Here is a 22,420-nt window from a genome sequence, read left to right on the forward strand (position 1 = left end):
TTAAACATCCAGTGTCACTACACAAAAACACACAAGCAGGCTGCTGAGACAATGCTCATGCAGAAAGCTGTGTGTGCTTTTATAAAACAAAGAGTTTTTCTTCACATTACACCGACCTGATGGGAAATCTGCCTCCAGGTCCTGTTCCACATCACCTTTGGAGAACTGCTTGAGTTCTGGATCAGGTTCTGGCAGGGCATTGGATCGTAAGGTGTAATGATTCAACTCCTCCTCCCAGCTGTGTGGAGTGGACACTGCTTCTGATTCCAGATCTCCACTGTACGTGCTGCCCTGGTCTGCAACGAGAGGGATCACAGGCACCATGTGCTACAGGAAAGGCAGAACCAGGAGCTTGCAAAAAAAGATACAGCAGGATCAAAATCCATTTGCAAAATAAAAAACCTGACTGACCTTTCTCAAATATCTTGGGGTCCAGGAAAAGCTCGTGCTCGGATGTTTGAGATCCTTTAGAAAAAGAAGGAAATCTGTATCTACACATGATGGACAGCTTGCACAACTAATACAAAATACTTTGAACAGAAAAAACGTATGTATTAGGTCATAACATTAACACACATGCTGGGTCTTCTCCACTAGAGTTCTCCTAACAGCTTTCTACCCTGGTCATGCTGTTGCTGAGGAAAGAGAAATGCAGAGCTAATGTAGGTTTGCTTTTCCAAAGGCTTCCATCCCTCCCTGTTTATTATTTGAGTCATCTGCAGGACATTTTGTTCATCTCTTTCCAGCTTGTTTCACTTTCATTACATGGGTTGGTCACTATCCAACACACTCTGACCTGTCTCACCCCTCAAGAATCCTCCATAAAAAGCCTGACAGGAGAATATTCTTTTAAAGCAGCTGCTCTGTCTTCTTGATTTTGACTCCTCCTTCTAACACAGATCTGGAGGTTACTGCCTCTGGTAACCTGTTTCTGTCAACACAAGTCAAATCAGCATCTAGGATCAGGGAAGGAAATTTTCGTGGTGAAAGGACCTTCACCTCACTGCATTTCATATCCTTTTCAAAGCCACCACCTACCACCATGAGAGTGTGTTTTTTCTCTCTCCGCGTCTTCTGCAATCATTTCTGCCATTTGAAGGAGATCAGCTTCAAATGGATTAATGGAGATCTTTTCCTTGTTTTCCTGAATATTTTCAATGATCTTATCAGCATTATCTGGGGTAGTTGGGATGAGCATGGGAACAGGTACCTATGGAACACGTGGAAAATATCAGAACATACTTAGGGGTGAAGTGAAACAGCAAATACACAAGTGAGGTCCCTCCCATTTAACCTTAGATATATTTTAGGACTACAAAAATGAAGTTAAAAATAACTCCAGACTGGACAGCTCTGTACTCTTTCTACAGTTTGGTAATTTTGTGTGATGATGTTTAACCACATGTGAATATGATACGATAATAAGGAGGGAAATGGCTTAGAGGACTCCAAATACTACTTGCATGACAGACAAAACACCCAGTGACACAGTGCTTGGTATGCTGGACACAAAACAAGCCTGTAAACCACTGACTTCTGTAGTGAACTGCAGCATAACTTACAGGTACTGGCATCCCCAGGGGAACTGGTGTGTACTGGGTGTAGAGGTGGAGGGGCACTGGCACAAACACTGGTACAGGAACAGGTACCACAATGATCTGGGGTTGAGCAGGTTCTTCTCTTTCTGTTATACCAAAAACAGAACAAACTAAAAATTAGAAAATACCACACAACAACCTGAAAACTAGTTAAAGTCAATACATTCAAAAATACTCCCTGTTACACAAATCACATATTACTCTCTTCACTGCAGTACAGACAATTCCAACAGGGGTAGGAGATCAGACACCCACCTGTCTGGCATTCTTTGTTTTGTGTGTGAGGTTTGCACGAGGTGGCCTTAGTCTGGGTGATTGGCTTGCACAATAAAGCTTTGTTTTTCAGAAGCCTGGGTGGTTTTGATGATGGCAGCTTTAGGGCATCTGTCTGGGTACTTGCCTGTTTGGAAAACACAAATGAGGGCCGAGTCAGTATTGGTTTGAAGGATAACATAAGACCAGCGTTTGTTCTCTACTGTGTGAGCCTGAAGAATTTAAAACTCTATTTGCTGATAAAAATCACCATTTATAAACTACTGCAAAACAAGCTTGCTAATGTATTTGGCACTTTCTGGTCTCGTGCTCAATTTACTCTGATCCAACAATAATGTTATTTAAAGCTAATTTTGCTAATAAAGCTAATTTTGTTAACAGTGCAGTGAACAAATCTGCAAGAATATTTGGTTTCTGTAGTCAAATAAGCGCTATAAACTTTTGACCTTGGAATGTCAGAAATATAAAGAGGAATTATGTTAAGGTACTTCTGATGACTAAAAGTCTGGCTGATACAGACCCTGATAAAACTGAGCAAACTAATGTGAAACCACTGAAAACAAATGAATGTAAAAAATGAACACCAATTCTGGCAGCAGCAGCATCATTTCCTGATTCCACACAGACTGACTATTTATGCTTGTACTAATTCCATGTCCTCCTAACTGTAATTTTCAGTCATGCATTCAAATAACAGGATCTATTTCAAGAGGGAAAACTCATACTCTAATCCATAAATGACACTCCAGCTAAAAGCAAAGCTGTCAGTCTTCCAGAACCTAAAGCTACATAAAAACATCTCTGTCTTTTAAGAGAGTTGCAAGATATTATGCCACATACCTCAAAGAGCTCAAGAATAGGAGCTCTCAGAGTTATCCCCAGGTAAGTGGTGACAGTGGGTCCCCACATCTCTGTTACCACACTACCAGGGAGTGGGGAAGGAAAATGAAGCTGCAGGAGCTTGGTTGCATCAGTCCCAGCAGCCCAGGCTGGTCCCCTCCCTCCCGTGCTGGTCCTTTTGCCATCCTACCCCACTTCTGAGCACAAAAGGCAGCCTTAAGTGCAGAAGCCAGACATGAATTACTTGAGAACCACAGGCACCTCAAGAGCTACAATCTGACAAGTTTTGCCTCAAAATATCCAATCTGTCAGTGGACACAATCAGACTTCTGTACCATGTAAGTTCTATCCACTTTTAAAAAAGCATCTGCAAGCTGGATGAATTTTAAATCCCAATCGAAAATCAGTTACAAAATGATGGTGCCAAATTCTTGGATACTTTACTTGTTATTAATACAATTTGGGCAAAATTGAGAAAAATCTCTTGTAAAACTTACATCTCCTATTGTTTTTGCTGTCACAGTAGGGACTGCACCTGTGAAGAAAAAAACCCATACAGTAACATGTCTACTTATCATCAAGGACCATAATCCATATTCTGCCAAGGTCAAGAAAAAGAATTCCAATTAAAACTCATTCCCTGATGTATGTACATAAATTTAAGTCATTATTTATACCTAGGTAAAGGAAGGACAAACGCAACCATCTGCACTGACGTGAAGCATAATGAAGAAGTGGCCGTTGTTCTCAGTAAAAAATAAAATCCCTGAGCAAATATAAATGTTCAGGAATAGAGATGTAAAAGTACAGGCATCGTATTCAGCTGCCTTACCCTGTAAAACATTGTTGGAGTTAACAGTAGGCTGGGCAGCTGGGGTGCTTGCAAGGGACACCACGTTTGCTATGACAGGGGTTGAGTCCTTTCTTAAAGAAGGAGGGCCTGAGGAGGAGGCTGGTGCCATGGAAAGGTTTGCTGGACACAGTGGACAGAAGAAAATGAGAATAAGCAGTAAGATAATTGAGAAAAAAAGCATTTCTGAAACAACACCCACCCTTCAGATCTGTCTCCAGATGAAAGAGGCTGCTGTGTGAGAAGGGGATGTAGGTGTCAAGCTGCAGCGTTTCAGTTTAAACAGGAGCTGGTTCCACAAGCAAATCAAGCAAGAAGGGAAAAAAGCTCCCACCAATGTAAGCAACAGATGTGCACCAAATTGAAAAGCTGAATATGGCCTGGTGTACACTAAAAACTTTCAGTTAATATTTTAGTGGTTTTGGGTACCTTACTCTTGCAGCCACCATCAGCCAGTGGGAGATTACGCCCCTCTTTAGGATCAGCGATATTACTGCCTTTTGTTTCCCTTTCTCTTCCTGTCTTTGTGGGCCTTTCATCCCTCTGTGCCTCATTCCCTACAGAAATTCACAGTTCCTGTTCCTGTGGGCTTCATTCCCACCCTCGTTCCCATTCCACCTGCTCAAGCAAACAGCTACAGCACTTGTTAACCTTGGGACTGATAATTCCCAAGAATCAACACTTAATGACACAGAAATGGGAACTCTTCACATGCCTACACACTGCACAGAAGTGGCTGGTTTAAGTGCATATATAGGAGTCTGAATTTAAAACAATTAAGTCTATGAATTTCACCACTTGATTGTTTTTGTTAAAAGAATATTAACATTCTACCATATCTTCTAGGTGTTATGAAGACAAGCTGGATATTTAACAAGTCTTCACTAGATATCAGTACATTTTACCCCAATGAAACAGGCCTTTGTTTCATGAAAGTGACTGAAAGCAAGTGCTTTTGCTTCATCCTCTTTAAAATTTGTTTGGTACATGAAGCAATTGCATTTCATACCTACAGAAGTTTGAAACTGTCTCAGGAAAGAGTGATCTAAACCTGAGCCTACTCAATAGCAACAGACAAGCTCCCCAGGAGAAGGCAGATCTTAAAGAGTTCACTGAAGTGAGTTTGCAGATAAACATCCATCCAACCCCACACATCAAAAGGCAATACCATCCCCAGCCTGGTTTACCTGTGTTGTTTGGGAGTGGAGGGTCAGAAGCACCTTGCTGTTTACAGAACAACAGAATACAAAGCAGATTGCAAAAATGCTTCATCTCCCCTTGCCATTTTATGGATTCGTTGAGTTTACCTTGTCTCTTGCAACCATCACACTTTGCCATCTAGGAAAACAGAGTGAGGGAGAAATTGAACACACTTGGAAACACCAACAAGGGGTATGTGTACAAAATTGTCTACAAGAGGATGTGAGAATATTGCTTACCTGGTAAAACAAAACAGTGAATTTAGACATGCACTCCTCTGAGCAAAATTCTTCTGTTTTCCCCCCAAAGTGATTCTGGACCAGTTTGGGGGAAGTCTGTAAACAGTAACTGCACATTTTACAGTGGGTTCCCCAGCGCTTAGACAAGTCGTGTTTATAGAGCAGTTTACAAACTACAAGAAAACAGCAAAAACATCCTTTAATACCAAAATGACAACCACTCAGCACTTCTAATTCCTGTATTTAGTGATGTCTGTAATAATTCGTTGAAACATACCATTAAAATGTAAAGTGTGAACAGGGTTCTGTGTTCCTAAACCTAACAAATGGACTCCTAACTTAAAAATACTAGATTTCTTTTAGTATAACCAATAATTTTAAGGCAAAACACTTGTGACTTGATTTTTCTGAGACAGGGTCTTGCCCTTTCTTACCTTCGCTACAGAATGTTCTATCTACGCCTGAGAATCTCACTGTCTCCTTGATAATTTTCTCAAACCTGCAGTATTCACACAAAGCCGTCATATTGCCCTTCTTCTTATACTCATCACAGCAGGTCTTCCCACAGAACTGGAACATTTTACCCTGCAACGCAGCCAGAATGTTTTGTTTTCAATGTTTGAATGAGTCACATCCCATATAATACATTTAAATTGTTAATAGAAACGTAGAAGAGTATTTATACCCTTAGAAATCAGCAACAGACAGCACCAGCAAATGAGTCTCCCCATTTAGCTTTATAATAAAGCAAAATTTCCTGCAGAAAGCCCTCACCAATGTGCTTTGTCCTTGGATTAAAAGGAACATCCCTGGGTCCAAGAGACAGGGATGTGTTTATTAAGTCAGGCAATCATTTGGTTTGGGGTTTTTTTGGAGTTTTTTTTTCTGGTTTTAAGATCATGGAGCTAGTATCACTATTAATTTCATATTGGTTAAATGACACCAAATCAGTTTCAAAACCCTCCATAGCAAGTCTTGGCAAGTAACAAAGCAGTACTGACAGACCAGTGCATACAAACTACAATTTCTTGGGTTTCTGTTGTGAAAAAAAGAGCTTGAAAAGGCCGAATCTTTATTACCTTGTAGTCAAGCAGCTCTGGTTTGGTGGCAAACGATCTGTTACAGTGCTGACACTTGATTTTCACAACAGAGCGGGTAAAAGTGACCTGCTGGCACTGGGCAGCCAACCTCTGGAGCCCTGCTGCAGCCGAGGTGCTCGTGGAGCTGGGGGACACGGTCGAGGTGGTGCCACTGGCCGAGACCACCGTCCCCGAGGGGATGCTCACAACGACCTGGCCTTGTGACTGGGGCACCACCGAGGAGTTTGGTCCTGCAGGCTTGTTGAACAGATTCTGTGGGAAAGCAAAAAGACAGACTTTATTTTACAGGGTTACATCTTGCACCTGGGTATTTCCACCATCAATTTAGCATTCTGTTAATTCAGCTAAGAAGAAATCCTAGATGTCACACCTGAAAAGCTACTACACAATTGTAGCTGCAAAAATTGCGTATGCTCCCATCTGACATAGCCAAGTGATACTGAGGGTTTGCTGAGGTTTTACAGCTGTTGCACTGAACTTGAACACCTGAGGGTGAAACAGAGAAGAAAAAGTGATTTATGCAACATCAAGTTGTATTGCAGCTAATTTTGCACTGTGCATACAAAAACAGAGTCTGAATGACGAGCCAAGGCACAGACAGAAGTCCGAGACGACGTTTCCACAGATTCAGAAACAGACACTGCAGCTGCTGTGCCTGTTGCTTGCCAGAAATTTAATTAATCTCCCAGTATCCCTAGGATGTCAGTAAGCATTTTTCTATTTCCACATGAAAAATAGCTGAAAATGTTTGCCTTGCTCCATGCAACACTGGGCAGAAGTAACAAAGCTGATCACCCCCAGGAACAAGGGGCAGAAGAGTCCCAGCAGTGGCATGGCACATGTCCACACAAGAGGTTTGTCTAGCTGGGAAACCCACCAGCTGCACTTGCAAGAGCAAAAAAAATAGATTTAAGATTGGTTATCATGTTTAAGCTCCCTAAAACCAAAACTGAAATGGCTGTACTGTCACTGCTATATTTATCTATGGTAGAATGTCCTTACATTCCCATCTCAGCATTTCCCTTAAAAAAAAAAGCCACTTCCCACCCTCCCAAAAAAAGAATATTGGCCTTAACTTTCAAGACAAATAAAGTTTGGAAATGAGCCACACACAATTAAGTTTCTACAGAAGTAAAAGAATAAGCTTACCTGAAGAAGTGACCATTTTTACTCTGTATGCTGACAAACAGTTAACAGAACAAAACAGTTCCGTCTTCCCCAAGTTATTTGTGCACTCCACCATCTCAGCTGAAGATCTCAGAGATTTACACAGTGTGCAGGGTGTAATTTTAGCTGACTTCTGTGGGAACACAGAAGCTGGGTGTTCATTTGAAACTTGGCATTTTTATTAACCTGGAAATTGTTGCTAATATAGGAAACATTTATAAAACGTGCTGGTATGCTTGAAACAGCAGTTGTTTTACAGCTCTGTTATTTATGGTGCAGATACACTGATTTGAGCTCTCATTTGAGTACCTTCCCAGGCCACTTGAACCAGTACCAGGCTGTCTGGGCAAAGGCCTCCACTGCAAACATCACTACAGGTTGGACTAGCATGGATCAGCACCTTGTATCAGACAACTTCAAACATCTTGCTGAGAATTGACATTTTGTTTATGATTTTTAATGCATCAGCTGTGCACGTAAGCAATTTTCCCACTGAACAGATGAGGAAACAAGGAACAGGGAGAAGCAGGTCCCGTGATGATGTCTGGTAGCAAAATGGGAAAGAGATCCATCTGCTAGTCATAATCACAGTTTCCAGTGTATGGTCCGCAAATGGCTTTTGAAGAGAGGCACAGGAAAAAGCCTGACTTTCATAGACACATTTTCTGTGTTTAAGGTTTTGAAGGTCTTTAAGTTTTGGAAAAAACTTTGAGAATTAGTGCATCAGATTCTTTTAGTATGACAGCCTTAAAAATGCACTTTGGTCTATCACCAGCTATTCCAGCTCTTCACAGGACAGAAAAAAGTACAAGCTTTTAGGGATTTAAAAACACCCACAAACCTCCAGAAACTATCAGAATGTACCTGACAATTGAGCTTAATGCTGTTTAAAAATCAATTAAAAATAGATTTGATTTAACCTTGTAAGCTTTGAACATACTGCATTTTCAAGAGAACTATCACATATGGGGTTTTGATGCGTGATATAAAAGCAGCATGAAAACCTTTCCAGCTTATTTAATTTTATTTCTAGATTTGTTTCAGAGGACAACTAATTCTGAAGGCAATTTTCTGGATGAAATACATTTACCATAATTTTTTTTTTTAAATTCATTAGGCCTTTCTTGGCCTAAGTGGCCTGGATAATGGGACAGCAGAGTCAAGTCACAAAATGAAGCTACACTCTTTTATCAGAGGGCAATTTTTCCTAAAGTAATTTCATTAAAATAAGTAATTCAAAAATAATTGAGCTATTATAGTAAATTAAGGTTCTTTTAAATGCTCAGGTCTTCAAGAGGATCCACTATAATCAAAAATAAATACGAAAAGTTTAAAAGTTAAAATCATAATTATCAACTAATTATTACTTTTCCTCTCCACTTAATTCAAAGGCTACAATTTAATAAAGATTGCTCTTTAATACAGGGAGCATCTCAAGGCTGAAAACAGTCACAGAGGGCTGTTGCTGGGGGGTCCCACCACGCCTTCTCCCACACTGGAATTCTCTGGTAGCTGGCCCAGTGGTGAGGGAAAAACAGAGCAACACATTTGGACAAAGATCAAGCAGCAAATTATCATCCTTGGAAGTGTTCAAAACCCACATTGACCTGTGACTCTTTGGGGTATTTGGTTGAAGGTTGGACTTGATGATCTTGGAGGGCTTTTCCAACCTTAATGATTCTGTTATTCTGTGAAATGACAAAAGCAGTTACCTTAGATGAATACAATAACTGAAATAGTCAACTAGGAAATTGGGTGTTTCTTAAAACATCCAAAATCTAATAAAAAATTAGATGGATACTATTTTTAGTATTTTGTCCAAATACAGAATCATGGAATCCCAGAATGTTTTGGGTTGGAAGGGACCTTAAAGCTCATCCAGTGCCATCCCCTGTTGTGGGCAGGGACATCTCCCACTATCCCAGGGTGCTCCAAGCCCCGTCCAGTCTGGCCTTGGACACTTTCAGGGATGGGGCTGCCACAGCTTCTCTGGGCACCCTGTGCCAGGGCCTCCCCACCGTCACAGGGAAGAATTTCTTCCCAATATCCCACCTAACCCTGCCTCTGCCAGTGGGAATCCATTTCCTCTTGTCCCATCACAGGTACCTGCTTGTAAGCTGTCACACACACGGAACTGCAGAACTTTTTGGACTGTCCCTCGATCTGCAGGACATGACACTGGCCAGAGCCACTGTAGCAGTATCCTCCACAATATTCACAGCAGTTCATGGTCAGGTTGTTGGCCGAGCGGAACTGGGAGAAACAGGCGTCGCTGCAGAGCTTGTGCACCACGTTCTGGTAATTCACCTCGTGCCTGATCTGGAAGAAAAGGAATATACAGCAAGGAGCGAAAGAATACGTGTGCTCATCTCTGAGACAGCAAGCTGTGCTGAGCTAAAGAAATTCAAATGAGGAAATCAGCAATTACCACTGCATTCTTCTGGCACATGCTGCACTTGCTGGAAATGCTGTTGGTGTGGATAGTGACAATAGGTTTCCTTTTCAGTTCAAATGTGGACAGACAAGACTGGCTGCAGAAATCCTTACTGGAGTCAGTGTTGTCAAACTGGGCAGTGATTACATCCTTTGGATTTAGAATTTCTCTATGGAAAAAGAAGAGCAAACACAGAGGTAAAGGATTAATGTTGGTTTCATGTCAACTTGCTGTTCTTGCTTATTCTGGAGACTAAACATTCTCCAGGAGACGGTGGATCCATTTAATTTAAACCTTTATTTTTTGCTAAGTATCTGACTTCATTTTTCCTTTCCTATTAGGAAAACAGGTAAGAAGTATGATTCTTAAGTAGGTATTTTGTGAAACATTTTGTACCTGGACCTAGAAGTGGCCTATAAAGAGAACAAGCTCTATCATTAAATCTTTTCTAAAGGAACTCGGGGAAAGCAACTGTTTTGCACAGTCTTTATTAACAAAAAATTTAGAAAGCAAGATATGTGGAATAATTCCTTTTAACAAATATGGGGTAGGGGAAAAATGAAAGACCACAATTTCTAATCACCATTAGTTCAGTCCACCATGGTCTGATGAGTATTTTAACTTTATCTCCCATCTTGAATGTTATTTGTTGATGGATTTAACACACTGAACTTTCTCCTTATTTCTTCTGTCTTTCAAAACAGTCCTTCACAGAAAAGTTTTGAAGCCCTGAAGTCAGAAAACTAGGAGAAAATACTTATATAACTTCCTTGCTTGGAAGGATGCCTCCTTCTCACTTGTCCTATCAGAGGTAACCCATTTTTCAACAGAATAAATACAAATTACAGCCAAGGCTTCTAAACTTTGTTACAAGGCCTTTTCACACTAAGGCAGCAAGTGAAAAGAATAATTAATTGAAACCTCAAGTTTAAGTTCAGTTGCCATTGTAAAACTTAAAGTAATAAATTTGTTGTTGAAGAAATGATGAACAAAGCAGCATTCCTTTGGCAAAGTAACTCTCATAACTAAAAATAATACATATGAATAATTCTCTATAAACAGACTGTAGCACGATCAGCCTGGAAATTATATGCCTCGAGTGAATGTACAGCAATGACATCTTACAGAGCCAGCCACAAAGGTCTCCTTTTGCTAATTTGGACATAATACAAATGAAGAAAAAAATTATAATAATTAAAATACTTTCAGAGCTGAAGATTTGTGACTGTGTAGCCAGCAGGACTGTGGAAAATGTATGTATTTTCTAAATTATTTTGTCCAAGTAGGCTCAAAAAAGCCCAATCTCACCTTTCCACTCCAGGCCTAGGTAGAAAGTAACTGATTTGGGGGCTGAAACTCTCATTACCTAAAAAAATCAATTCTCAATAAATATAATCTCTCTACATGTTATGAAAGCAGCAGTGATGTAGTTAGAAAATCTAAGACCTACAGAAAGCTAACATCACATAATAGAGCCTGAATGAAAAGTTAATTTTTTTAGAATCTAAGGAAATATTCTGCCTTGAATACATTAACTCACCCATGTTCTGCTTCATTTTAGGGATTCATAAATCTATTTTCCTCTAGAAGAAATAATGCATAAAATACTTTTCGAAAATGTACTCGTTAGTAGTTCTGAGATTGCAATGACATTTTGAAATGGCAAGAAAATGTGGGACCTTTTGAAATACAGTTTTTCGTATTTGGTTCATTTAAACCAAACAAAAGAGAAGATGCACTCTGCACCACAGAGGCTTTTAAATCTATGTGTATGTAAAACCCAATTAAGGAAATGGAACTGCAAGCAAACAGACCAATTAATAAGGAACAGCATCAGCCACCAATTTTTGAAGGGAAGCCTAACAGGAGCAGTGCTACCGACACAGCAAGGGGCACAAGAACAGAACTGAAGCCTTTCATTATCTGCTTGAATATCAATTATTAGTAGAACAAATTAAAGCACTGTCCTACTTTGAGCAGCTTGAGCAGGTTTTCTTGGTAGAAGCTGGTGGGCGAGAAGCTGGAATGGTGTATCCAGTGAGGCACAGTGTGGAGCAGAAGAGCTGGGTTGAGCCTTTCCTCTGGTAGGCAGTTTGCCCCTTCTGCAGGATTTTTTTACAGCCAGAACAGGAAACCCGAATAGCTGTGCTTGGAACTGAGGGAAGCATTTTACTCATGCCAGAGGATGCCACAGCAGGCTGGAAACCTGATGACAGCTGTGGAACTAAAAAAAAAACCCACACAGAGAAAACACAGAGTAAGTGTTACGTATCTATTACACAGACCTCACTGGTCTGCAGGGGCAAGCGCAAGGCTCATGTCTTTATTTGGGTTGTCAGGGTCTAGAGGAGAATCAAATAGCAGATGAACTCTCCACTAATACATGCCCTGTGCTGGTTTTCTGCATAGCAGATTTTTATAACTACTCTGAAGATGGAGAATGCACTTTTAATATCCCTTTCATGGAATCTTAGAATGGTTTGGGTTGGAAGGGACCTTAAAGCTCATCTCACTCTGTCCCCTGCCATGAGCAGGGACATCTTCCACTGTCCCAGGTTGCTCTAAGCCCCATCCAACTTGGCCTTGGACACTTGCAGGGATAGGGCTGCCACAGCTTCTCTGGGCACCTTATGCCAGGGCCTCGCCACCCTCACAGGGAACAATTTTTTTCTGAGACCTAATCTAAACTTGCCCTCCTTCAGCTTAAGACTATTTAACACATTCAGTTCTCCTATGCATTTCACATTCGATTTTCCTATGCCTCGAAAACAATTATTTTATCATCTCAATTTCATTCTCTCTAAACCAAACTAGTTCTTCATTCCTACTGGGATGAGACACAGTGAATGAAATGCAGAATGACCTGCAAGACTATTTGCAAAGGTGACACAATTTACAGATCTAAATGAAGTTAGTCTTGCCTATTCCTTACCAAGAGGATTGCCACTGACTGAAAATACAGCACTGATTTTCAGCTCCCCTTCCTGAGATTTTGGCTGTTGGCCGTACTCCTAAAACAAAGGGAAAAGAAAAGGAGAACAAATACACACATGTAATAACAGGTTACATGACTTCCATTCTTTCACAATGCTGCATTGAACCTCAGGGAAGAGTGGGTGTCCTAGGCCTGCTCCGAAGGCTGGGTGACAAGTGTTGCTGTGTGAGCACCACACACAGCTCCTGCTCAGAGCTCCACAGCAAACCACACCTGAGGGGGCACAAATGGACAAGTGGGGCTGCCTGCTGCATTCCCCTCTCCAGCTGCACTCCAAGACATCTCAGAAGCCAGCCAAAGCTTAAGGAAATCTCTGCTTTCCACTCAAACTCTCCATCTGGAAGCGCTTTTGCAGCCCTTGCCACTGTTCTGGGAAAGAAGCTTTATCTTCGCATTGATGGAGGGTAGCAACGAAATAGAGCTGGGACCCTGCTGGGGAGCATTCTGTATTACCCAAGAGTTAGGACCTTGGAGCAGCCTAAGGTGAAGTTTTGCAGCAGACCAAGGCTGGCACCACCAGGGCCAGACTATCACAGTCCTAGCTCCAGCGAGAGGGGAATCACCTCACATTTGGTACAGAATGAGAAAATGCCTGGACAGCTGCTGGTGGAATAGCTGACATGCTATAAATGACTGGCTTAGTCCCCAGCAGCTACTCACACTGACACCACGCTTCCTGCCCCTGCTCTCCCTAGAAATCTGAGCCAGAAAGCAGCTTGGAACACTCCACACGTAAATCTTAATAGGCTGAAAAGCATAATCTCTTGGAACTAGAGAGATGATAAGATTTAGCCTACTTACAGTCGTTTGGGAGTAGTGAGGCATGATGTCATGTTATGACTGAGCTAAATTCACAGTTGCTGCCTGGCTGCCAGGGAAGCCAATTCAGAATCACTAAGCAAAAGGAAGCTCTCCCTTCCCAGTGGCAGTGAGATGCTCCCCCAGCTTCTGCCAGCTCCCAAAATCCCACAACAGCCTCCACTGAGCACATGCTCAAACTGAGCACTCCTCTTACTGCTGTGGGAAGATTGGAAGTTTCTATACTGGACAACCAAACTATTTCTCAACAGGTTTCCCAGGAGAACAGGCAATGGTATTCCTTGATCACGTGAACCATCAGACTGAAACAATCAAATCTCAGGTAAGAGAAGCTCTAAGCTGGGTATGGGCATGCTGTGATAAGATTCTCAAGCACCATTTTTTTATTATTTAAAAACTAATCATTTGCAGACATACAGTTTCTTAAGCACTTTAACTGCAATTGTATCCTTAGTCAAGAGTAGGAAAAGAAATGGAGGCAAATCCTGACATCAACTGTGCATGATCAAGCAGTTTCACAGCAGCGTAACAGTGCTGAAAGCCAAAAACCTTCAGCTCCAACTATTGGTTACAGCAAGAAATGCTCTTATCTTTCAGGAAATATTAAAAAAAAAAATCCATAAAATCCCCCCCCATATTAATTCCAATCTAAAGCAAAACAAAATGAACTCAGTTCTCCTACTTTTCCAGTATCAGGCAGAGTTGATAATCACAGGATTTTACTCCAGGAAGGAATATTTTGAACCATACGATATTTGACATTTAAATTCTTCAAGTCTTCATTTTTACTTATTAATCTGATCTTTGATAACCACAGACATCTCGCCTTGCATTCCACACAAATCCACACAGCAGATGCCATCTTGGGAGGACAAAAGAAGAGACAGATTTAACTAATCTACACGTGGTTTGACATTCTATAGGTTCAAGGAAAAATAAACCCAAACAACCCCACAGAGACTGAACAAATCAGAAGGACAGTAAAATCTGAAGTTGCAAATACTTTACTTATTTATCTTATTGAGAGTATTATGGGAAAAGAAGAAAAAGTGCTGGGAAGACAGGCCTGGACAGCAGAGGAGATTTAGCAGAAGGACAAAGACTGATGCTAAAAACTAACACCTGCACAGGAACACCAACGCTCTCGTGTTGGTGCAAGGGGATGGATCACTTTGGGAAGTTTTGCACACCTTTAACATATAAAGTCTGACATGTAACCCAGATATGAGCAGTGAGGACACAGGAATTGTCACACAGCAAACCAGTGGCACAGAGACTGGTTGGAGCTCAGCAATCCTGGCCCCAGCACCGCTCAATCCGTAGGTCAGACCTTCTCCAGGTTGCGATTACTGAGCTTTACCTGTTTCATCACAAAAAATGTCAGTCTTGAGTGAGAAAGTGACTTAAACTTTGACTTCACTGATGTGTAAGTATTTAAATATTTTCCTAAGACCTTTAAGTATTAATTTAAAACAAGAACAAACTACTGTGCTTGCAAAGGCAGCTTTTAAGAAGAGTCGCAGCAATAGCACTGCTTTAGTTCATATCTCTAATTGTGACTACTCATAAGGTATTTAAGAAAATGTGATTTACAGTTTATTTCCTAGTTAGATAAAGTGTCTATGTTGCCACAGATTTAATAACAGAAGTTTTTGGCTTTGTTTCTGACTGAAAAGCAAAACATTTTCAGAGACAAGGTAACAAGACATCAAAAAGTTGGGGGGGGTGGGTTTCATCGCAGTGTAAGAGGGAAAAATCCTTCTACTAAACTATGTTCTTCAAGTTAAATTTCGGTCAACAAACCAAATAAATTGCTGAATTTATGTTCAGCTTAAGCGGTCAGCTGTCAGACCAAAATGAGAAATGCAATGGGAAACTTACCTCAGAATTACCAGGTTCATCTTTAATTTTGTCTAATAGTCCCTGCTGTGGGGCCATAGCTTTAGCATATTCGTCATCCAAAGGCTCCTTCTTAATTCTAATATTTGGTGCAAAGGAATTCCCCAGCTCTTGTCCAATAGATTCCTTACTAGAAAATAGGTAGCTAGACTCCTGAAACAATAATATGAAAAAGAATTCACCCTCCTGCATCTGCCATGAGGAGTTGGGCTGCTGCCAAGGGGAGTTTGTGTTGCAGACCAAGAGATTTGGGTCCTGACAAGGTGGGAGAAATGCTGGGCAGCAGCTGCTGCCTCAGCCTCCCTGCAGCCCCCTCTCTCATCCCACCCCCAATGCTTTCCACTCCTCTGGCCAAAGCAGAAGCCACCCAGATCTGTAAGTTGGTTGTTTGGGAGTGTCTCCTGTGGATACAGCTGCTCCCTGGCTCATGTGGAAAAAAGGCAGCAGGTCAGGTGGATGCATCCAGCTGTAGGTTCGGCTCACCGGTCACTCCAACCATGCTGAACAGCAAAGTGGCTACCAAAAGAATCCTCAATCCAAAGAGAGGGTCAGGAAAATTTTACAAAATTATATGCACTGTTTAAGTAGCAAAGATGTCTAAGAGTCAGAAGATCAGTTTCCTTAACACTCAAATTTACACTCAAATACAAAATACGTATTTTGAATTACTACAGCATATTGCTGCACTTGCAAAAGTGGTTGAAAGATCTATAGCTTACCCTGAAGTTAGTTTCTGGAGTTTGTGGCGCTAACTGCGTCCGTAATGTTTCTTCTACTTGATTATGAACTGAGGAAAACATATACATTAAATAGAAATGAATACAGGTTCCAATGCATTTCCTTTAAAACTATCAGAGTCTCATCCTGCTCCCCAACCCCAGCATCTGACAGCACCTCACCACGATTAAACTACTCCCTTTCTCCTCCCTGCAAGTAAGGTGGTAATCCCTAAAGAGGACTGACTTTTTTTTATTATTCTATTGGATCATTATTTTCCCATTCCAGCAAAATAGTTGTAAACTTCCGATGCAAATTGTTCATTCAGAATTTTCCACACCCCAGCAGGTTCTGAACTCTCCTGTTTTGACATTTAAAACTGCAAATACTTTTCAGAGCAAAATCTTCCAGCTTTTTCTTTGCTGTTCTGATCTTTTGCCTTTTCTGCTCTTCTCAGGAAATGGCATCTTCTGATTTTTAGAATATATCATTTAAAAACTTTGGATTAGCCTAGATACTGGACGCTACCATGAACATTTATCATTCTGGTTTCAACTACTGACTACTTTACTTGATCTTTTAACTGCAGGTATTTACAACTTTCTGAAATACAGAAACATTCTTCCCTTGATTTCTAACTGAAGATAAAAATAGATACATCCGTAACTTTTCTTTATTTAAAAAAATATCTATATTGCTTCTCTATCATTGGTGCCACCTGGAAGCACTGATTTTAAGATGTTGTTGCTGAAGATATAAAGTTTAAATCTCAGAACTGTAGGCTGTGAATGTGAACAAGCAGCCAGGAGTCCCTCACGTGCTGGCTCACCCTCCCTCTGCTGAGTAAGATTAAATCATGTGCTCCTGCTTGGTTATTCTTAACTCCTTCATTCACTGTTCTACTGTAACTTTCAGAGCTTGGGAAGTCAAAAATAAGTGTGTGGGCAGCAAGATTATGGTGACTGTCAAATGAGAAAAGGATTTTAGGCATCTTTGATTTTCTCCATGTTGGCTGGATGAAGTCCAAGATACAAGTATTTGAGGAAGAAGGAGAGCAGTCTCCCAGGAAAAGCAGATTTCAAGCTATGTTCTGGCTTAGTTCCTGCAGACACTAACTCATTTCTAGCAAGCCTTTCCCTGATGCTACTATCAAATCCATACTGCTTTGAATGCCAAGGCATTAGTGAAGAACTGGTACTTCACTCAAAAAAACTTTACTGGCCATCAATTTAACCTAAACTTCATCACCTTTTCTCTTAAGACGTTCCATGGTCTATAAAAAAACAGTGAGAAAAACCAAAAGGAAGCTTGAATTGTCACCCAGCTTGATTTAGGAAACCACAACAACAAAGGGTATGTTGAGGCTCCGTAACAAGCTGTGGAGGATGAGAACTCCCTAACACTGTCAAGCCCTTCGTAAATCCTCCTCCTAACACAAGAGTTCATTGGATTTCAGGGTTCTTCATAAAATGCTCCCCTACACACAGCTCTGCCTGTTCTCTGTTCTCTTCAACAAGGTGATGTTTTTAATAATTAGCCCTATTGCTGATTTCTCTCTAGTTCTTTCTTCCTTTTTGCTGGGCAGCCAGGTCTATGACGTCAACAGTTACCTGCTTTGTCAAGAAAATTGCTTTTCAATCTAGAATCCATATCTTTAGGGATTTTTTCCAACCGTTTTTCACGTTCTTGAAAATGTCCTTCTCTATTCTTGTCCTTTGCTGAAAAAGTCTCTTTGCCATTATCTCGTGTTATACTAAAATCTTTTCGAAGTGATTTAAATACAGGGCCCTGCTCAAAGGGGGAAGTGAGATCCTTCTGGATTGCATTCTGAACCTGAATTTCTTTTTCACTGTCCAGTTCGTGATCTGGAACTCTCTTGCCCTCTTCCAGATGATCTTCATCATTAATTGCTGAAGAAAGAGTGTCTTTTGGAGTGAAATTCTGATCATCTTCGTTGTCATTCCCAACAACAGGTATGCCTGCAAGATCCCCAGAGTTCAGAAAATAATCATGATCATCACCCTGCAGTGAATTTTCAGGTCCTGCTCGATTCGGTACTCCATAAGACAAGCTGTCGAGGGCGGGTGTTAAGTTGTGGTCAGCATCCTCAGACATCTCTGCATCCAGAATTTCACCACCTAGGGAGAAAAAACCCCAGTAAACAGTCAGAAAATTGACCAGCTTCATGTGTAACAAAGGAGAAGGGTGAGTGTCCTAATCTGGCTGACGCTGCAATTCCTTGAATACTCTCAGCCTTCTTGGGCCAACATTACTGTGAAAACATTGCTGACAGAAATAGTTCAGTCCCCCTCACCACTCTGAAGCAGAAGCTGAACTGAGTAATACCAACCAAAGAAAGAAAAAACACAAATTTCCATTCACCTCACTTGTAGCACTTGTGGAGAAGGCAATGCAGGGAGAATGACCAGGAAGGGCTGGGATGAGGGCAAGACAGTCTTGCTCAGCAGCAATGAGACTTCCAAGAAATGCTTTGTGAAACTATGACATTAGAGAATAAATAGAAATACTTACATTTTTCTGTAATATCAAATACCGCATCAGATTTATCTTCAAACTGTAAAAAAGGAAAGCACTGTGTCATTGTCTTGGTCAGCTGCCGTGTACTTTGCTAAAAAGTATCTGATCAAAACCATACCCAAGCAGAAGGATCACAATTCCTCCTCCTCCTTCCTTCCTTCCTTGCCCCAAGCAAATTTTTATGAATTAAGACTGTTATATCACTGAGAAGCCACACTTACCCTAATGAGTTCAGAATACATAGAAAAGGCACACAAGGAAAATTTAGAAATAGTGCTGCTTCCCAGAGGAGAGAGGGAAGGGAATGTCAATTTTCTCTTCTACCTGGGATACTGGTACCAGGTCAAGGCCACAGATTCTGCCCTGACACTCTATGAGCCTTCATTCCCTCTGAACATCCTAAATGAAAACCAGGAGCACATGCAGCTCCCACTGCCATGGTCTGCACAGATCCATGGAACCTCTCCTACAGGGAATGTCCTCTTTCCAGGAACAGGAAAATGTAATGCTTAACTTCCCAACACAGATGATGAGTGTCAGTGTGAGCATAAGCACAGAAGAACCAGATGATAGACTGAGTGCTGCACAAACATCTGCCTGCATTAAACATCCTCTGACAGATGTTGACGTTGATGGCATGCTTAGATGCTGCCAGGAAAAGGATAATTACAGTTTCCTTCAGAACGTCCAACTCATTAGCAGCCTTCCTTTCTGCCCAAGCGATAACAGTAATTCATTTAAGCCCTCTCTCCTTTCTCTGTGTTGCCAGCTCTGTACTTTCTTTCCTGGTAGATCCTGCTCACACTGCAATTCTTAAGCCATCTTAGGGAAAGTAATGGGATTTGATAGCAAAGGGATGAGCCCTAATTTCATTTAACTCAAGTAATTTAGTTGATAAATCCAGTATTTCTCAGGACTGGGAACTATCAGTGATGGGAACTATCTGTTTGGTAGCAGCCAGCTCTAGGAAAGGATGACAACAGACTGTCTCAGAGGTCATTTGATGGCAAAAAGTCCCTTTCCAATACCACTTGTGGGTCTACAAAGACAAGGTAGCTCCTTCAGCTTAACTGAACACACATGGAATAGTGAGGACCTGTCCAGCATGGCATCAAGTCAGTTGGATAATGCACCAGAACTTTCTAGTTTCTCTGTGCAGACCTGTGAGGCTGGAAAAGTGAAATACAGAACCAAAACAAACAAAAGTTACAGTTTCACAAGGCTGATGCAAGTCTCCTTCCTGTAATTATCTACAGGGAAAAAGAGTAAAGAAACACCTCCCAGGAAGGTTTGCAAGGCCTGAGCTCTGTTCCTGCTGTACTGAATCTCAGGTGTGTCTGGGAGACAGAGGTTTAGCGTTGATCTAGAAGCCCATTCATAGTCAACTAAGTTTACACAGGTGTAACACTAATCCCCATAAATACTGGATATACTAAGTGCTCATACAAGCTGCTGAGGACAAGGACAGCAGGGGTGGGCTGCTTTTAGAGAACAATATGGAAAGAAACTTGTTGCCATTTGATAATAATATCAGACCATGAAGTTTTGGAAGGCAAAACAATAGCCCAGGTCCTTGACTCTACACTGACCTTTTTCAATCCTTTTTTGCTTCCTGTCAGTAATTCTCTATCCTCTCCAAAAATGTCACAACAGAATTTGATGGTAGGATGAAGGAAGCTTTCAGTTGAGATGAAGCATGAGCTCATCCTTTTCTCAGAGCAGATTTGTATCAAAGTAATTCTTTAACTCTTCTGAGAGCCAGAGTACCTGTGGGAAAGTATTCCAGGCGCTATACAACCCTGGTTGCCTTATGCATTCTAATCTTAGGTATTCCTCCTCTTCTGGTGGTAACAAATCTTTCACCAACAGCTGACAACCCCAGGAATGCTCTTATTAGCAAAGGATACATTTTGCAGCGTGGATCTCTCCGATTGTTTCATGCAAAGAAACACTAACAGGAAAGTCAGCACAAGGGGCCACCTGCAAGAGCATTAGGGACTCCCATAAAATATTATGGAGAAGCTGGAAAGCATTTACAATCTACATGGACTCTATCAGGAATCCAAGACACTTCCCAAACACAAGGTCATCCTATTTTGTTTCTTTACTCATTATTTTGTGAGGCTATCAAAAGAAAAGATCATCATGGATTATCTTCTTCTTTCAAAAGGTTTTCGAGTACAGAGGAAGATCTGCGTCTGTGGTCAAAAGCGTTCCCTGGAAATACTTATAAACCAGGAACTCCAGCATCTGACAATACCAGCAGCCTTAGCTAAGCCACCATCTAGTTTCTGACTGCAAACAGCATCAGAACTCCCACACAGTGTAAATTCAAAGAAAACCAGGGGAAGTGTTTGGATGATTGTGCGTGTGTGTACACATATGTATCTACACACACACACACACAATATATATATCCCCAATTAATTACTCATTCTATAACTGGACTGTCCCTGAAATTAGAGCTTATATTTTTTTTTCTGCATTAATGTGGGGTATTCTCTCGGTTATACACTTCCAGTCCCTTCCCCAATGCTATTACAGTCTTTTTCAATGCCATCTCAGGAGGAAATGTTGTATATCACCAGTTACATAAAAACAGATCACTTCAATCAATCATGTATGTTAGCTTTTAACTGGATTATGGTCTTGTATCACACAGAAATGTGAACAACAACGCCCAACTTACTATTTCTATATTATTCTATTATAATTCTGCAAGGCAATTCTCTCTCTTCAGACCTCATGCTTCCTCCTTTCATTAGCCATCATCGTCCTTAATTCCCTTTATTTCTTCTGCTTAGATTTTTTTAAGATTTAGTGAGGAGTGGAGCAAATGTACTTGAGGGGCAAACATGGAACTGATGGCATTTCCTCTGGGTCACTTTTGCCAGATCTAAGGAGAGGTACCTCAACAACCCACATTAAGTCTTGATTACTTCAACAGGAAAGTATCAGGAACAGAGAGTTTTCTGTTCAAATGCTAAGGCTTCAACTCTTCAACTCAGTCTTCAAAACACACTTGCAGTTGTAAAACCAAACTCAGTAATACAATATTCTAAAACACCTCCATTACATCACCTTGGCCAATATTTGCTAGAGAATAATAATTCTTAGTGTTTTTAATAATTTAACTCCATGAGAGTTCAATACAGAGCAGATTGAGTTTGGTATTAGTGAAATTCAATGTTTTAGGCTATATGTTAGTGACTGCCTCATTAGCTAGCACTGCACACAAAGCAGTGCTCTACCTACTCAGATTGTAAAAAACAAATAAATGAATGAATGAAATGAAGTAAGAATACAGAGATGGTGGCAAAACAATGAGGTATTTCTGAAAGCAATGTGACTTGCTTAAAATAAACTACTCTATAAATAAAGACAGCATTGCTTTTATTAAAAAAATAAATTCCACCAGATACATCACTGTTTTTTTACAGAGGTACATGAAAATCCAAGGGAGCACTGACACAGCCTCAGCACCAACCTGCCTTTGCTGGGAGCGGGGGACAGAAGGACACTGTTTACACTTCAATACAATGTGCTAATTTGAAATAACTGAACAGCTGATCCATACCTTAATAGTGTTCAACATTGCCATGGTATCCATAAATCAAGCAATTCATAGATTATTTTTGTGCAGTATAAACAGACAAGTTGCCTATGGCTGCAGTATTGCTTTGTATGCAAAATAGAGAATTCTGTTAAAAAATAAAACAGTGTAACCACTTTATACACAGACACATGTCTT

The 22,420-nt window shown here is 40.8% G+C and overlaps 1 protein-coding gene across 7 annotated transcripts in view; it reads right to left on the minus strand.

Annotated features, from left to right (window-relative positions):
• Positions 1-22,420, minus strand: part of ZMYM4 (zinc finger MYM-type containing 4) — a 39,639-nt gene that overhangs the window by 9,799 nt on the left and 7,420 nt on the right. The window contains exons 2-23 of one of the 7 annotated variants that reach the window (XM_048326946.1): positions 18,664-18,669; positions 17,742-18,269; positions 16,134-16,201; positions 15,397-15,567; positions 12,634-12,712; positions 11,673-11,925; positions 9,696-9,870; positions 9,374-9,586; positions 8,875-8,955; positions 7,250-7,400; positions 6,471-6,586; positions 6,080-6,352; positions 5,435-5,585; positions 5,001-5,173; positions 4,749-4,899; positions 3,544-3,684; positions 3,209-3,246; positions 1,854-1,998; positions 1,563-1,684; positions 1,039-1,210; positions 412-465; positions 117-296 (exon numbers count right to left, since the gene is read on the minus strand). In XM_048326946.1, coding sequence (XP_048182903.1) covers positions 117-296; positions 412-465; positions 1,039-1,210; positions 1,563-1,684; positions 1,854-1,998; positions 3,209-3,246; positions 3,544-3,684; positions 4,749-4,899; positions 5,001-5,173; positions 5,435-5,585; positions 6,080-6,352; positions 6,471-6,586; positions 7,250-7,400; positions 8,875-8,955; positions 9,374-9,586; positions 9,696-9,870; positions 11,673-11,925; positions 12,634-12,712; positions 15,397-15,567; positions 16,134-16,201; positions 17,742-18,246 — 3,412 coding nt within the window. In that variant the 5' untranslated portion in view covers positions 18,247-18,269; positions 18,664-18,669. Of the gene's footprint in view, positions 1-116; positions 297-411; positions 466-1,038; positions 1,211-1,562; positions 1,685-1,853; positions 1,999-3,208; positions 3,247-3,543; positions 3,685-4,748; positions 4,900-5,000; positions 5,174-5,434; positions 5,586-6,079; positions 6,353-6,470; positions 6,587-7,249; positions 7,401-8,874; positions 8,956-9,373; positions 9,587-9,695; positions 9,871-11,672; positions 11,926-12,633; positions 12,713-15,396; positions 15,568-16,133; positions 16,202-17,741; positions 18,270-18,663; positions 18,707-22,420 lie in introns of all 7 variants that reach the window. The other 6 variants (XM_048326950.1, XM_048326944.1, XM_048326945.1 and 3 more) reach the window with 6 other exon arrangements.

Source organism: Corvus hawaiiensis, chromosome 23 (assembly GCF_020740725.1).
Source record: "Corvus hawaiiensis isolate bCorHaw1 chromosome 23, bCorHaw1.pri.cur, whole genome shotgun sequence".
Lineage (NCBI taxonomy): Eukaryota > Metazoa > Chordata > Aves > Passeriformes > Corvidae > Corvus > Corvus hawaiiensis.